We start from the raw sequence: 14,131 nt of genomic DNA, 5'->3' as shown, positions 1-14,131 counted from the left end.
TATCAATCGCGATGCGGTCTCACAGCATGATAGTCAAACTCTTCCTGAGACCCATGGGCGGGAGCACTTCGTGCTACGATAGTATCGACATGCCAAGGGATCATCGCAAAGGACCAGTCTGATCATCACGGAGGATTCTTGGCGCATCCAAACAACAGCTCGCATTTGCGCCTGGCTTGAGGCTGTCTTGACCGTGGCTGTGCCAAGCCAGCCCCTCTTCATGGCAGCGCAATCCTTCGAAAGCACGAATGACTGAGGCTTAGCACGAACAGTTCGCGCTGCTGCGCCTGCTTTCACCATTCTCACATCCTGCAGGTGTTCTGCGCACTCTTTGCGCTGGTAAACGAAGCGCTGCACGGAGCTCTTGTTGGGCCAGCATAGACGACTGGATCTGAGGAGAAGAAATCTCTATGGGCACGGAAAAGCATTGTCGAATGATCTAACAATGGCAATCAGCTTTTCACCAAGTGTTGCAGGAGCCTGGAGGGCATGTGTGAATGTTTTCGACATCGTTGGCCATTCAAAAAGGAACGGACCTGAATTTGAGCTTTGTCGGCCGAAGCTTGAAATTGAAAGACTTCGCCTTCTGGCTTGGGGAGATGCTGTTGGCTTCAGAGAATTCGAAGCCGGATTAGGGCAATGGGATCCTCGTCTGCAAGAGGATCAGATCAAAAAGGTCGTCTTTCAGGCGCTGGGTGGTATTCAGCAGACCTTCAATGATACCAAAAAGCTGCGAAGCCGCTATGGGTTGGTCCAGGTATCCCCGAATGGTGACCCAGCTCCATCTTCCGGCATGAAAGGCTGGCTTAGCAAAGTAAGGAGATATGCACTTGTGTTGGAAGGGCTTCTGCAGCTACTAATGAGGATCTAGGCTGGCGCCAAAGTAGGAAGAGATCGCCAGCAGGCCGCGACTCCTGGCAATATGACAGTCTGGGCTGTCAATGACAAGACCAAATTCCAACAGATGGTGCAGGAGATCCGCCAATTCAACAATATTCTGGTACGCCTGTTCCCAAACTTGAATTTCAAAGATGCTACCAAGAAAGAAATTGGGCGAGAATCGAACGTTCGATTGTTGTCCCTGCTTGCTCGAGCATCTGCAGAGCAGGATCCCGATATTTCCGACATCATATCTGAGCGCCTCGTCGAATTAGGCGTAACGCAAGCCCCAGAACCAAGCCCATCTCAAAGTGGCGGCGAACCATCCACGGTGGTCGCAGGACCGACGAGCAAACGCAATAGTGGTTTGTCAGGCATTTTCGGCCATCGCAAAACGGAGAGCAGCATTCAATTTCCGGGGAAGAAGCCGGCTGTTCCAATGACCATCGAAGCCGCTGCCGCCTCCAAAGATCCGGATGCGGCGCTTGATGCTCTTGAAAAGCGTCTTGACGTAATCAAAGTGTTCGAGGATGACCTTGGTACAGGAGCACTCGTGGTCTCGCTCATCGGTCCAGCGGCGTGGAGTGCCAAAACAACCGCCCACGTGAGTTGGCAAGGTAGTAATGAGCATGCGAGGGGCTCCCCATTTGAAAGTCAACAGAAAGGCTTCACCAAGTCGCAGCATGCTGCTCTCGATGCGTACCACAAAAAGAAATTTATCAAAAAGCTGAAGAAGAGTCAATACGACAATGATGAAGAAGAAGATGGCGTTTTCTTCGACCCGGAAACGAGCCCGAAGTACGAGAACGTCAATCCAGGTACAGTGACGCTAGAAGGCTTTGCGCTAGAGGTGTGGGACTACGAGGAGGTCTACGGCATCAAGCGCGAGAATACCTTTCTCGTGTCCACGGCCACGATGGCAATTCCCGCAGAACGACTGCTCCGCCGCTTGGAAGAGTTACGCACTGAGACTCATCGCTTGGGACAGAACGTTCAAGAAGACTATTATGACCTTCACGACTTCCTCAAGAGCACCACGACATGGTTAGATCCTGCTCGACAATTTGATCCTGCAAACGAGCTTAGCGAGTTGTACGCAAGTCTTAACCGGGATGACATCTTCACTCATTTTGTCCACCAATCTGCCATCTTCGTACTTTGTATGAATCAACAAGAGGTCTGGAATCTTCTTCTGCAGTTTATCCTCGGTGTCGAACTGGCCAGAAGAATGCAGCAATACCGCAACTCCTGGATATCTGGTCTCACGGCACGTGTTTTAGCCACGCTCATTATTAGTGATCAATGGATCAAGAACGTGCGGGTTGTGCTCAAGCCTGCCCCTGTGCCCGAAGAACTCAAAAAGATACCCAATTCCGCAGAGGACGCAGCCAAGGCCGACGCGTACAACCTCGAAGGTGAAACGGCTATGCAACAAGGAAAAGATCAAGAAGCCGTGGATTTGTTTACAAAAGCAATTGAGATTGGAGGTAGAAATCTCGTCTACCTTCTCAACCGTTCTGGCGCTTATCTGAAATTATCAAAGCACGCCGAGGCATTGTACGATGGGTGGAATGCGAAGGAAATGGACCCGAAAAGCGCAAAGGCATGGGGCTGCATGGGAGCTGCGCGACTTTTGTTGAATCAACTGGATCAGGCACTTGAGGCCTACACGACAGCTGCACAGCTTGCCGATCAAGAATATAAGGCTGTGATGGAATCGAACCTGGAATATGTGAAGTTAAGAATACAGGACTGGAATGCTGATTTCGACAACACCAGGGAACAGAAGCTCAAGCACGAGATGGCCGTCAAGATGAGAGATCACAAATGGAACGTAATGGGACACACTATACAATTCTATTCGCAAGTCCATGAGAGCCAAGTGGATGGTCTTCTTCGCTTTGCCGAGAGGATGCGCTGGCCATATACTAACGAAGCACGTGTGAATGCGGAAGAAGCTTACACCAAGATGCACAATGGCGGCCAAGTGAACGGATACGTTGCGGACTGGCTATACGGGCTTACGCTACCCGGGAAGCACTTTGCATTCAAAATTATGGCTACATTGATTCAGTGTTCGCCCTCGGTGGCAAAAACGCTGGGTGTCGCCAAGTATCTCGACAGCAACGTTATTCTGGAGAAGCAGAGCTACTGGCGAGCACGAAGTGCTGTCGGTCGAGTCCTCGGCGCAATGCCTGGCGTCAAATCACTAGGTGGCTGGGTGGGTCCTCTGCCTGCGGTGGAAATCAGTCCACCTACACCCGGGCCATTCAATCCACTGCTCGTGAGACTCACGGCACGGCCAATACCTCCCCAGAGACCTGTGCAAGCCGGCGATAACACCATTTACATCGGCGGCCGTCATGAACGCTACAAGTATACCAAACCAGACGTGAAAGAAGACACCGATGCGTATATTGCAGACATGACTTCAAATGAGGCTTATACTGCTCCGCAGCCACCACCCAAATCACAGAGCAATGTCGAAGTAACCAGTATTGCGCTGAAGCGTTTAACAGCAGAGCCTGGAGAAAGCACAACCACAGAAGAAACCGACGTCGAAGCAGAATACCGAGCAAGTATCACATTCTCAATTGGTCAACAACAAGATCCGGTCACTTACACGCTTTACACCAACCCAATATTCATCACTTTGCCAGTATGCTATAATGGCCCCCACAAGGTCCACCGTCGCGAGCTGAAGCAGTTCCAGCTCACGGCATGGGAGGCTGAGAAGTTGAATGATCACATTCCAGAGGATGACGATGATGAAGGGGAAGGTGGAAAGTGCATGATGATTAATGCGACTGGCAAAGGCGCAGAAGTGCTTGCTCGGGCTTGGTGCAGTGAGCGAAGCAAGCATGCTATTGTGGTGCGCGAGGGTGGACCGTGTCTCGTCTGTGCGATTAGGACTGCGCAATCGCTGGAGATCAAGGTCATAATCTGGGTAGGTTGAATGGATTTAGTGAGTAGCATGATGTTCTAATGAAATTTCATGATCGTGGTAGCAAGAGTTCGGAGGCCGAATCGAAGATTACTGTGAATGTGTCCAACTTCCAGAATGGTCGTGACGGAGGATTCTTGGTTGGTGTTGGCATTGATCGGTCCCCTCGGTGAGGGCGCGAAAAGAGTCAAAAAAGGGTTGGCAGACGCCATGTTGGATCGCTGGGAGCTGGGCAACATTTCGTCGACTGCAACAGATTAGACATGCTGTGCTTGAAATTTCGAGACTCTGTCGCAGAGAGTCTACTGCGGAGTTTAGTCGTGCTACCGAGACATACGTCTTGAGATTGCGCAGTACTCAGCTTGTGGATCGAACGATACCTTATGCTTGCCCACTCTCACGATGATTGATGGGTCGAGATTTGTTCGAGCCTTGTCTGTAAGCAGGAAGCGTTGATCAGGGGCCACGAGCGTGTTGTTCAGATGCTGCTTGGAGAAGAGTCACACCAACCACCGGATGCCCTATCGTTTCCGACCTGGGAATAGCAGTCACTACGACGCGGATATATCCTTGCCCTCTGGTTTGCGGTCCGTGCTAGTGGCTGCAAGGACGACAGACTCTGCAACAACTGCTTCTGAATGCCAACGTGCTGGGAGCACCAAGATCAACGTCAACGAATCTCCCAATACAGTTTCTAGACACCTTGTTTTCCGTATCTGTCCGCGCACGCGCAAGCATATGCTGACATTTAGGGCTGTCCAATCTCGTTGATGATGATAAGCCCTAAGGCAGATTTCGGCTCCGAATAGGAGCGCCAGAGGAGACTGTATTTACACTGACGGCGCGAAAAGGAGATACGAACCACCCGAAACTGTCCTATTCAAGGCAGTACTCTTGAGGAAAACTGGCGCTTACTTGAAAGCAGGTGCCAGCGCCAGTCGTCACGGAAAATGAACGTGAAGTCGTTGATCAATTCATTCACTCGGACGACTTCCAAAGTCAAAACACGCGGAATCCAACCATTTGGATTCGAGAACGACGAAAAGAGTCGGCAGGCACGTAGGACTGTGCTTGTAGGCTCGGACACGTCAAGGCAAGCAAAAAACCGTGCGCCCTTCTGAGTATATATCTTCGCCACTTTCCGTCGCACCTCAAGGGCCTGTTCTAACACATACACTCCATTGAATCATTTCATCCACAGACACGCTGTCTTTCAAACCGCAAGGACTCTCTTGCCCAACATGAAGATTTTCATCACGGTTGTTCTCATGCTCCTCTCGAGCCTCTCCGTCATGGCAACACCAACGACTCTCGACGAAAACGGCAAAGCGCCTATACAGCTCGTCCCACGACAGTTCCAGTGCTGCTGCTCGCCCGGACTCAGGCTATGCTCCCCAGGCTGCGGAATTTATAATTGCGCATAGCCTGTGATTCAATCTCGAAGACTACGTAGGCTGAAAGATCAATTTGTATTAGCTCTAACACTGACTCAGGGGAGACAGTTATTGCAATCTTGCTTTCATGATATGTGTCGGGCTCGTTGGATACCACACTGGCAGAGCAGGACAGAGTGACTTTGACTGAGCTCAAGAGAGTTGGACTCTTCTTCTGTTACGTCTTGGGAGAGCAAGAGGCGGAGTTGCAGATGGAAGAACGAAATGTCGAACATTCTTGCGCTTGAGAGTTCCTCATCGCGATATGGATTTCATCGCCTACGGAAATATTTAAGATTCTGCTTCTGGCACTTGCGAGTGGAAGAACATGGCTATGGATGGATATCTGCGCCTTGTATTTAGAATTTGGTAGAGAAGGGCAAATACCATCCCCGAAATCTCAGACGATGGATCTCGCAGAGCTTGACGATCGCGGTAGCAACAGTACTCAGGCTGTGTCTGTAGTCCATAATGATTGATGTCTGCGGACTGTGAGCTCCGGAGTACGTTCCAGCTCTCTGGCTTTCGAAGCCTCAGAGATTGAATGAAGACTGAGCATAGTTGTGCTCAATTGCCCGGGATGATACAATTCGTTTGCTGGTGAGGTCCGGAGCATTCGAATCGTGAAGTCTAATTTACCTATAGCACTGCAGCTATGTTCACATTGCGGCTTGAAGCTTCCCACAAGACAAGGTGAGCGAGTGAGCGGTGTCAGTCATCCCTAAGCTGTGATCGGCACTCTAGTCTTTGCTTCCATTGACCTCACAGCCTCCATTGCTCGCTCTGAGCTCCCGGGACTCCAAGGCTTCAGACCCAGAGTGCGTATCAGGTTACCAGAATGACCATAATGCTTCCGGATCAGATCAAGTTGAGTCTTGCTAAAGTAATGATCCAGGAAATGAGCACACGGGTCTTCTTCCACCATGTCGCTGAACAACTCGTCTAAATCGGTACCATCATCGGCTTCTTCCTGGTCTTCGGATGGCTTGGCCTCGGCTTCCTTGTGCATCAAGTGTTTCATGAGGCAGCGCCCTTCAAGGCGCTGCGCGAAGCCGTCGATTCTCAAATCATGTAAGAAGAGACATCTCCACTCTGTCTCGTAGTTGGGTTTGATCCAAGTTTCCTGTTCAGGAGTAAGATCAAACCAGCCGGGAGCCCTCGGTGGAGTCCACTTGGCGCGTTCTTTGTCGCTCCACCGCCAGTCCAGGGAACACGGTGCTTCCCTCAAGCAGGTCTCCCGGGAGTTCATTCCAACAAGTCGCAGGCGAGGAAGTAGTGGATGGTCTAGAATGATGGCTCCCGCGCCCGCTTTGTCGTCAAGCCAAGATCTCTTCTTCGACGAGCGTGAGTCTCTGTAATGAGTCTTGAGCATGGGCTTTCCGAGGACGTTGCAGAGTATATCTGGTGCGTATAGCACATCTTTGAGGACGAGTTTCTTTTGTGATTTTGGCCCGGTGCGTTTCTCGCAGCTCACGACGTTAAGCTCGACATCGCCAATACCACGAACCGCGAACGTGGAAGGTTCGCCTCCAGGTTCGCAGCAGCAAGGGTTGGCAATTCGAGACTTGATCTTCTTGAACGATGTAAACCAATTCCGGTGATTTGCGATATGCACGTTCGAGCCGCGACACCAAATCCAGTCAGTATGATACTCTGGCCCAGACGGCGCCATGTTTCTTTCCCTAGTGGCGAGGGCTTCACGGGATCTTCGTAGGTTTTGCTCTGTCTCGGTGGTGCTGATAGTATTGAAAAGAAGTGTAGCAGATGATGTGAAAACTGGAGAAAGAACTTAATATGTCATATGTGGGCTCATATCATTAATGGAGGTCCGCTATGACGATCCTGAATGACGAGTCGGACGAATGGCTTGGCATAATAAGTGTTTCCGACTGATCCTGGAGACGCTGTGCACGCTCAGCCAATCGTGAGGCTTCTGACCGGACTAGTTTGAGAACTGGCAGGGCAAGACCATACAATGAACCTTCGATCAGATTCCAAGTGTCCAAAACCACTTCCAAGTACCTCTGATGAGCGGTGCTCTCAACACCTTCCCTGCACCACCTTCGAGTTGGCAACGGAAGTCGAATCAAATTGCTATGAGATCGTTCGAGCCTGGTCATGCAGAATCATTCAATGCGGAGTCAATATCAACCCGTACTCTTGAGACTCGATGCGAAAAGACTGTTGAAGAATGAAGTAGCAAACGATGGCCCTTTGTCAACCTTGTTCCAGATCCTGGGCAAAGGCCCATCCTTGCCATAAATCGGATCTAGTCCAACATATCAGCACAGCACATACCTCAATGACTTCAACGCGACATAGCATACCACAATCCGGCACAGCTATCTTCCGCGCAGCCTCTTTCTTCATCTCGGTCTCTTCCTTGTCGGCTTTACAAAAGTTGTTATCCCAGTGCGGAGCACCCTATACAAACATCAATATTGACCTCGACCAAGAGCAAGTCTCGCACAGAGTCCAAGTTCGCTCCGTCATACCTCTGGATAAAATCCAGCATACTCATAATCCTCACTACTCTCCACATTCCGATGTGCCACACCCGCAGCATGAACCGCAACGTCTCCAGCTTTCATATCAAACGAGATGCCCTTGCTTTCATCGTCAAGAGGTCCGATGCCATAGATACTACGATTCAGAAAAGTCAAGAAATGTCAGCATGAGCCTCCAGCAGACTGGAATCAAAAGATGAAGAGTGATTACTTTCCCTCAATGTCAGCCCTAGATCACTTAACAAGCTTGATAACAAGCTCACCCATCTTGTCCATCCCTTCACCGCAGCATAAGCCTCATGCGTATTCGAATGAAAATGCGCAGTAGGATAATGCTTAAACACTCCTCCCTTCCTCCACTGATTCCTCCCCAAAGCCTTCTCTACAGCTTCAATACTCAAATCCTCAGGTAAGACATTTCGATAGACCAGAACAGGAAACTTCGAGTTCGGACAATGCTGCGTAGGCTGTGTCCAGTAGAGTTCGGGTTCTGGATAGGAGGGCATTTTCGCAACGGCGAGAATGGAGTAGCAGGGTATCGGGAATGATGAGTGAATATGATATGGAATGTTAGAGATAAGGGATCCAGATGCGCAAGACATGACGTTGGTCATCATGTGGCGGAGCTCGTCTATTCCAGCTTCCCCGCCTAGAGAGGGTAGTTCATGCTCGGCACGTGCCGAGAGGTACTTTCTGCTCCCATGTTTTGAGGCCAGAGGCTGTGTCGAGCTGCTATCAAGAGCTGGCGAGGTTCAAAATGTCAGGTGTCGGTCGCTTAAGACATATTGTCGGATCCGAATGTCTGCGCATGATCAACAATCCCTCTCAGGCTCCTTACCGTGATTCAATCCTCGCACCTGCGAGGAAGAATTGTAGCCAGATGGATATGCAACAATTCCGAAGCTCATATCGTACCATCTATGCCTCGTTATACATCTATGCAGTCAGCTCGTCATCAATGCCACCCCTTCTTCTCATCACCACCACCCAGCAAAGGATCCTCGACTTGCGCCGGAGGAGCATACGTCGGCCTCGGCGCCGTCACAGGCCCAGCACCCTGCGCAATAGCATCTTCGTAGCTCGGCGGAGGCGCATCATCATAATTAGGCGCAGCACTACTACTCCCAGGATGAGGTTGTCCAGGCCAGGGTGCAGAGCCATAATGTTCAATCGGAGTCGGAGGGATTTGATTCGAGCCAAAGTCGGAATCCATTCGTCCTTCGTTCTGCATTTTCTGATGCAGACCATTAGCATTCGATGTCCGTCGGGGTGGAAGACCAGCCTTTGCGTCTTCCATTCGCGCGATAACCTCAGCTGGCGGTGCTATGCCGGAGAATATCTGGCAGTCCATGCGAAGTGGAAGGATGATCTGTTGAGGCTGTAGAAAGAGAAAGTGTTAGCAAGTTCATGAAACCAACGAAGTAGTGATAGAAAGGGAAGATCTCTTCACGCAGTCTCACCACTCTTCGCCATTGGCCAATGCGTACCTTGGCGTCTCGATCGCCATAGCTGAGACCTATCCGAATGTCGAGTTGGTATGTGCGTTCGATGTTGCAGGTTTCGAAATTGGGCGCGACAGTGTTCGGTAAAACATGTGAGGGCCCTCTCCATAATCGGTCATCCACGACCGTTTCGGTGTCGACTGGATCGGAAGGTCGACCGAGCAATACATTCATATTGCTGGTTGAGCAAATAATCCAGCTGTTGGTTTCTGTGCGGAACACATCTTGAGCACGGATCTTCGTATGCCCGATGAGAGATATTTGTAACGAGTTCATGAAGACTTCGTCGCCAAATTCGCTCAGTTTCTTGAAGATCAGCCGGAGTGGTAGATCCTGATTACAAGTAATAATCGGAGGTTCCGGTAGTCGCGCATCGATGCTAACGAAAGGCGAGCCGCTGCCGACGATTGGTGAGCTCGGCGTGCTACCAGACTTCTTCCCAAACATGCCCTTCATTTTATCTCCGACTGATGGACTTGAAGGTGCCTCGAACCCATCGAAGCGGTGCTTTTGCCGTGCGAAACATTCAGCTCCGGTGATAGGCGGCCGCGGGTTCTCGATTGGAAAGAAGTTGAAAGGTGCCTGTGTTCTGGCGTTTTCCTTGAGGAAGCCATGTCGACCGACTGTGCATTTGACATAGTATCTGATCTCCGCCTCACCAGGGAATCCACTCAGTGTAGGCGGCAGTGTCTTCTTGACGTGTCGAGGTGCCGGTCGTGCAAATTCCATGCCGACTATCACTGGTTGTTGGGGCCCATTCGCTAGACAGTCATTGTTGAAAGGTAGCTGTTCTGATCAGTGCAAGTCGTCACTCCTCAAATGCTTCTCATACCTTGAAAGAGAAGGGATAGACGTGCTCTCCTGGAGGAAGCGCATATGCCGTCTTCCCGCTAGAAGTAACTCGCCCTTGCATAATCTTCGTATCCGGGAAGACCATCTGCACCTTGTACAATAGCTAAATCCACATCGTGTCAGCAAGATACTTTCCATACCAAGTCTCCTCCCCTCCAACTCCAAACCCTCGCCCACGAAAAACTCACCTTATGATACTCCAAAACAGCCTTCGGCCTCTCCCCATTCGCCCCAAAAGCCGTCATCAACCTCGTCCGACTCTCCCCCTCCAACTTGACCACAATCGAATTCACCTGCTCAGCCCTCAGATTCCTCACAAGCACACTTCCCGAGATTTGATCCAAATTCGTATAAGTCACATTTCCGCTCGCGGAAGCTTGTTGCGCGTCTAACACGATTCTAACGTGCATGCTGGAGCTGGAGTGGTTGATGCCGCCAAGACCGGTGCTTTCGGCCCAGGATTTGGCGAAGCCGCCGGGTGGGAGGGGGTCTTTGTGGTTGTAGAAGGACATTTGTGCGAGAGGAGATGGGTGGTGATGGGGGTGGGACTGGAGAGGCGGCAGAACTGGGGTGAGGGGATAGTGGAGATGGTTCTTGATGTGATGTTTTGCGCTTGACGTGTTCTGTTTTGGTTTCTGAAGTCGGGAACTTTCGAGATGGGGCTTGTTGCGTTGGCAGGGTTGGCTGGCTGGCAGGCAGGCAGCTTGGCTCTTGCTCAGCTTTTTCTTTGCTTCGCCGGAGAGAATGCGTAGACAGGTCGTTCCTTCCTCGAATCCTGATGAGCCTGCGCCCTCACACGAATGTCGCGGACAGCAAGAGTGAGCGTCGCTGAGGACAAGGTTTGCGCGAAGAATACTGATGCCTGTAGAGGAATTGTCGTCAGCTTGCATTGACAACATCCTCGGTATCGGATCATCGCAGGCTGACTAAGATCAGAATGAGGCTGTGCAGTCGCTCGTTCGGAAGCGGGCGGACAACCAAACACCTCCATCTTCATTATCGGTTTGGGTCCGAGACTAAACACTTCTGTGCATGAGTGCTGCGGGTACCTGGAACTAAGCCGCTGATCCAGTGTTTTGAAGACGACTGCACCTCTTCTACTCTGCCTCATGCAGTGACCTGAACCAAGCCTTACCAATTGGCCGAAACACTGGAACTAATGCGCAAGAGTGCATTTCCTCACATTGCCCTCTCATTCTGCCATAAGCGTCATCTGTTGGTGGATTCATGAGAGAGCACTACTCGAAGAAGTGGAGTGGAAAAAGAGTTGTTCATGCGACGCTCAGAATTATGTATTACACCATTCTCTATTGAACTTTTTGGTATCACGAATCTCTCGTTCTGTCTTGATGCTGAAACCCCACTCTTCCTTCTCACAAACAATCGCTGAAACTCCACGCTATGAAAAACAAAAATGCCAGATCTATAGGGTATCTTGCCAAGCAGTCTTTTTCCCAATCTCTTCCCAACTAAAACCTCTTTGATGTTGCCGAAAGCGCTGATCAGAAAAAGAAAATCATAAAGTCGTAATGTGACGAAATCCAGAAATTCAGATAAGTAAAGTGGCCGAAAAAGACTTGGCCTAATAAGCGGGAACAGTCTGCCCACCCGTCGCAGGCGCAAAGAAAGAATAACTCGGCGGCAACTCATGTCGTGGTGTAACAGGAGGGCTCGCCCGGCGGATATCGCTATGTCCAACGAACGCCTCAGCCGGAATCTGCATCGTGCGCTCATCGAAGAAGCCATCGACGAGTTCTTCCTCGGAACATTGCTCCATGCCTTCGACGACGGAACCTCGTCGAGGACTCCAGTCGCCGTCACCTTCAGTGCAAGAGATTTGGATGGGAAGTTTGAGGTCCATGGTGCCGACGAGACCCTTGTTTTGGAGATGGAGTTCGAGTTTGAGTTGGTACATCCTGCTGATGAGGCAGGAGTGGAAGCTAGGGACGAAAGCTTTGTTCGTTGGAAGGGAAATGGGGACGTCGAGGTGAGTGACGAAGAATCGAGCGCCTTTGTAGTCTTTGCTTGGGGCTGGGATGGAAGAGCCGGTGGAGAAGCCCGAGTCGCGGTGAGAGTCCTTCTCAGACTCGTAGGCAGTCCATTTGTCGGATGTCATGCTTGCCATGCAGCGCGAAGAAAGGCTGATTTGTTCGCTATGCATGCCTTGTGATGGGTCTTGGAGTGCTTTCTTCTTGTCTGGGAAGCCGGAGCGGGCGGTGCTGGCGAAGAAGGTGCAGACTTTCAATTTGGCGCCCATGTCGCCAAGGAGAGGTGGGAGGGCATGCTTGTCGGCGGGGTCGAAGCGAAGGCTGACTCTGGCACTCGACATTGCTGGTGTGCTGGAGTTGCTTCGGGCGCGCATGAGGATGGCTGGAGGCTGGATAGCCTCCATGACCAGTGTACCGGCCTTGGCTTGTAGGACGCCCTTCCTGATGACTCTCTCTCGGCGGATGCAGTACTCCTTGTCGTCGGTGTCGATGTCGAGTGGTGGCTGCTCCTCGGTTGCTGGAATGACGCGCACTCGCCTAGCCTTGTTGGCAATATTGCTGCGAATTACCTCGTCATCTTCTCCTCTCCTGACTCTGCAGATTCTAACGTGGACGCCATAGCGAGTGCTGGCCATCTCTGGCACGAAGTCGTCAAGGGCCTTCTCGTCCATGCCATCCTCGCGATCGTGGTCACCGAAAGTCGGAGGAAGCTGAAGGTGTGCCTCACGAACGCACATCGACTTGCACTTGTGCCCGCAGACCTTTGGAAGGAGTTGTTCAGGAATGACGAAGAGGAAAGGGAATGTGTACAAGACGCCAGCCTTCAAGGTCTGACCTGCTGGGTATGCATCCTGCACCGAGCGGTCCTGTAGCTTTAAAAATTGGTGGAATGCCTCTGATCGACCAGACACTGCCGCTGCTGCTGTCATGCGCTCGACAAATGTCTTTGAGGTGCCAATGAACTCGATGTCAATCTCATCGAAGTTGATATCCGTTGGTGCGAGAATGGAGACGGTGCCCTCTATGCGGTCCAGAGTAGTATATGTCGCTCGTGGGTTGTTGATCTTGATATCAATGTTGACCTTTTGGCCAAAGCCCGATAGTTTTCGCAGTGTCTCCATGTTTGCTGCATCGTCATTGACGGTGTGTCGAATGGCAGACATATCTACCATTCTGGAGGTTGCCGGTCCGGTGTCGCCTGACCAATGACTCCTTCGCTCAACGTTACAAAGCACGCGGTGACCGCGGTGACTATCACTCGTATCGACCAATGAGCGCCTCGGCTTCGTGGAAAGTGCGGGGCCTGGTGTTGTTTTTGGGGGACCGAAGGGCGTAAGGCGTGAGCTGATCGCCTGTTCCGCTGCAAAGTCGTCTTGAACTGCTTCTTTGGTGGGAATGATCTTCTCTTGTGACCTGGTAGCGACGGTGACGTGCTGGACGCTGAGATGAGATGCTGATAAATGATGAACGCCTGAGGGAATGCAAATGCGAGGATCTGATGAAACGGTGCACGGAATGAGATGGGAATACTCTTATACTTGCGCAGGGCGTTGACCGTAAGTTGGTGAGAAAATTTTGAGTCAAGCCCGTGTCATGTCTGTTCGTCGCCATTCTCTGTGCAAGGACTCAACATAAGATGGACTTTGATACCGAATTTGGTCTGGGGGAGGGTGAAGAGAGGCCCCACAAGTTCCTCTTGCGATCGTGGCGTGATTGGATGGCTGGCGCCTCGCACGCCAACGCCGACGCCACAGCAAAACGACCAAGATCCTGGGGATACCACTTTCGAGCTGCTGTGTCAGCAGCTTTCTTATCGCAAACTACGCATGATCAACACGCTAGGTTCTTTGCTCAGCTGAGCTTGTGTCAAGCTCGCATGAAGTTTTGCGGCGCTCGAGCTGCCATCCTGGGCCTGCTTTGCTGAGCTTTTCTGCACTCTCTGCTCGCTGTGTACAGGCCCTTCACAAGCCCTTTTCCACACGGGCACTGGAATGGCTCTACCAGGCTGGCAGCGTGCGAGCAGTCT

General features: G+C 51.3%; 5 protein-coding genes across 5 annotated transcripts; 1 reads left to right on the top strand and 4 right to left on the bottom strand.

Annotated features, from left to right (window-relative positions):
- Positions 1-445: 445 nt before the first annotated feature.
- Positions 446-3,835, top strand: RHO25_009036 (uncharacterized protein; the record flags this gene model as incomplete). The annotated part of the gene is made up of 2 exons (XM_023604819.1): positions 446-814; positions 872-3,835. 2 exons carry the CDS (start codon positions 446-448, stop codon positions 3,833-3,835), a joined length of 3,333 nt encoding a protein of 1,110 aa, XP_023460465.1.
- Positions 3,836-5,977: 2,142 nt separating this feature from the next.
- On the bottom strand, positions 5,978-6,928 carry RHO25_009035 (uncharacterized protein; the record flags this gene model as incomplete). The annotated part of the gene is made up of 1 exon (XM_065603136.1): positions 5,978-6,928. The coding sequence occupies one exon, from the start codon at positions 6,926-6,928 to the stop codon at positions 5,978-5,980; it is 951 nt and encodes a 316-aa protein (XP_065459208.1).
- Positions 6,929-7,403: 475 nt separating this feature from the next.
- On the bottom strand, positions 7,404-7,847 carry RHO25_009034 (uncharacterized protein; the record flags this gene model as incomplete). The annotated part of the gene is made up of 3 exons (XM_023604818.1): positions 7,404-7,525; positions 7,584-7,680; positions 7,752-7,847. 3 exons carry the CDS (start codon positions 7,845-7,847, stop codon positions 7,404-7,406), a joined length of 315 nt encoding a protein of 104 aa, XP_023460473.1.
- Positions 7,848-8,718: 871 nt separating this feature from the next.
- Positions 8,719-10,629, bottom strand: RHO25_009033 (uncharacterized protein; the record flags this gene model as incomplete). Its single annotated transcript, XM_023604816.2, has 4 exons — positions 8,719-9,141; positions 9,251-10,051; positions 10,098-10,220; positions 10,306-10,629. The coding sequence occupies 4 exons, from the start codon at positions 10,627-10,629 to the stop codon at positions 8,719-8,721; spliced, it is 1,671 nt and encodes a 556-aa protein (XP_023460475.1).
- A 1,070-nt stretch (positions 10,630-11,699) lies between these two features.
- Positions 11,700-13,226, bottom strand: RHO25_009032 (uncharacterized protein; the record flags this gene model as incomplete). Its single annotated transcript, XM_023604815.2, has 1 exon — positions 11,700-13,226. One exon carries the CDS (start codon positions 13,224-13,226, stop codon positions 11,700-11,702), a length of 1,527 nt encoding a protein of 508 aa, XP_023460474.2.
- Between the last annotated feature and the right edge of the window lie 905 nt (positions 13,227-14,131).

Source organism: Cercospora beticola, chromosome 5 (genome assembly GCF_033473495.1).
Source record: "Cercospora beticola chromosome 5, complete sequence".
Taxonomy (NCBI): Eukaryota; Fungi; Ascomycota; class Dothideomycetes; order Mycosphaerellales; family Mycosphaerellaceae; genus Cercospora; species Cercospora beticola.
Note: the sequence above shows the minus strand (reverse complement) of the source record. Positions and strands in the feature narration are given on the sequence as shown.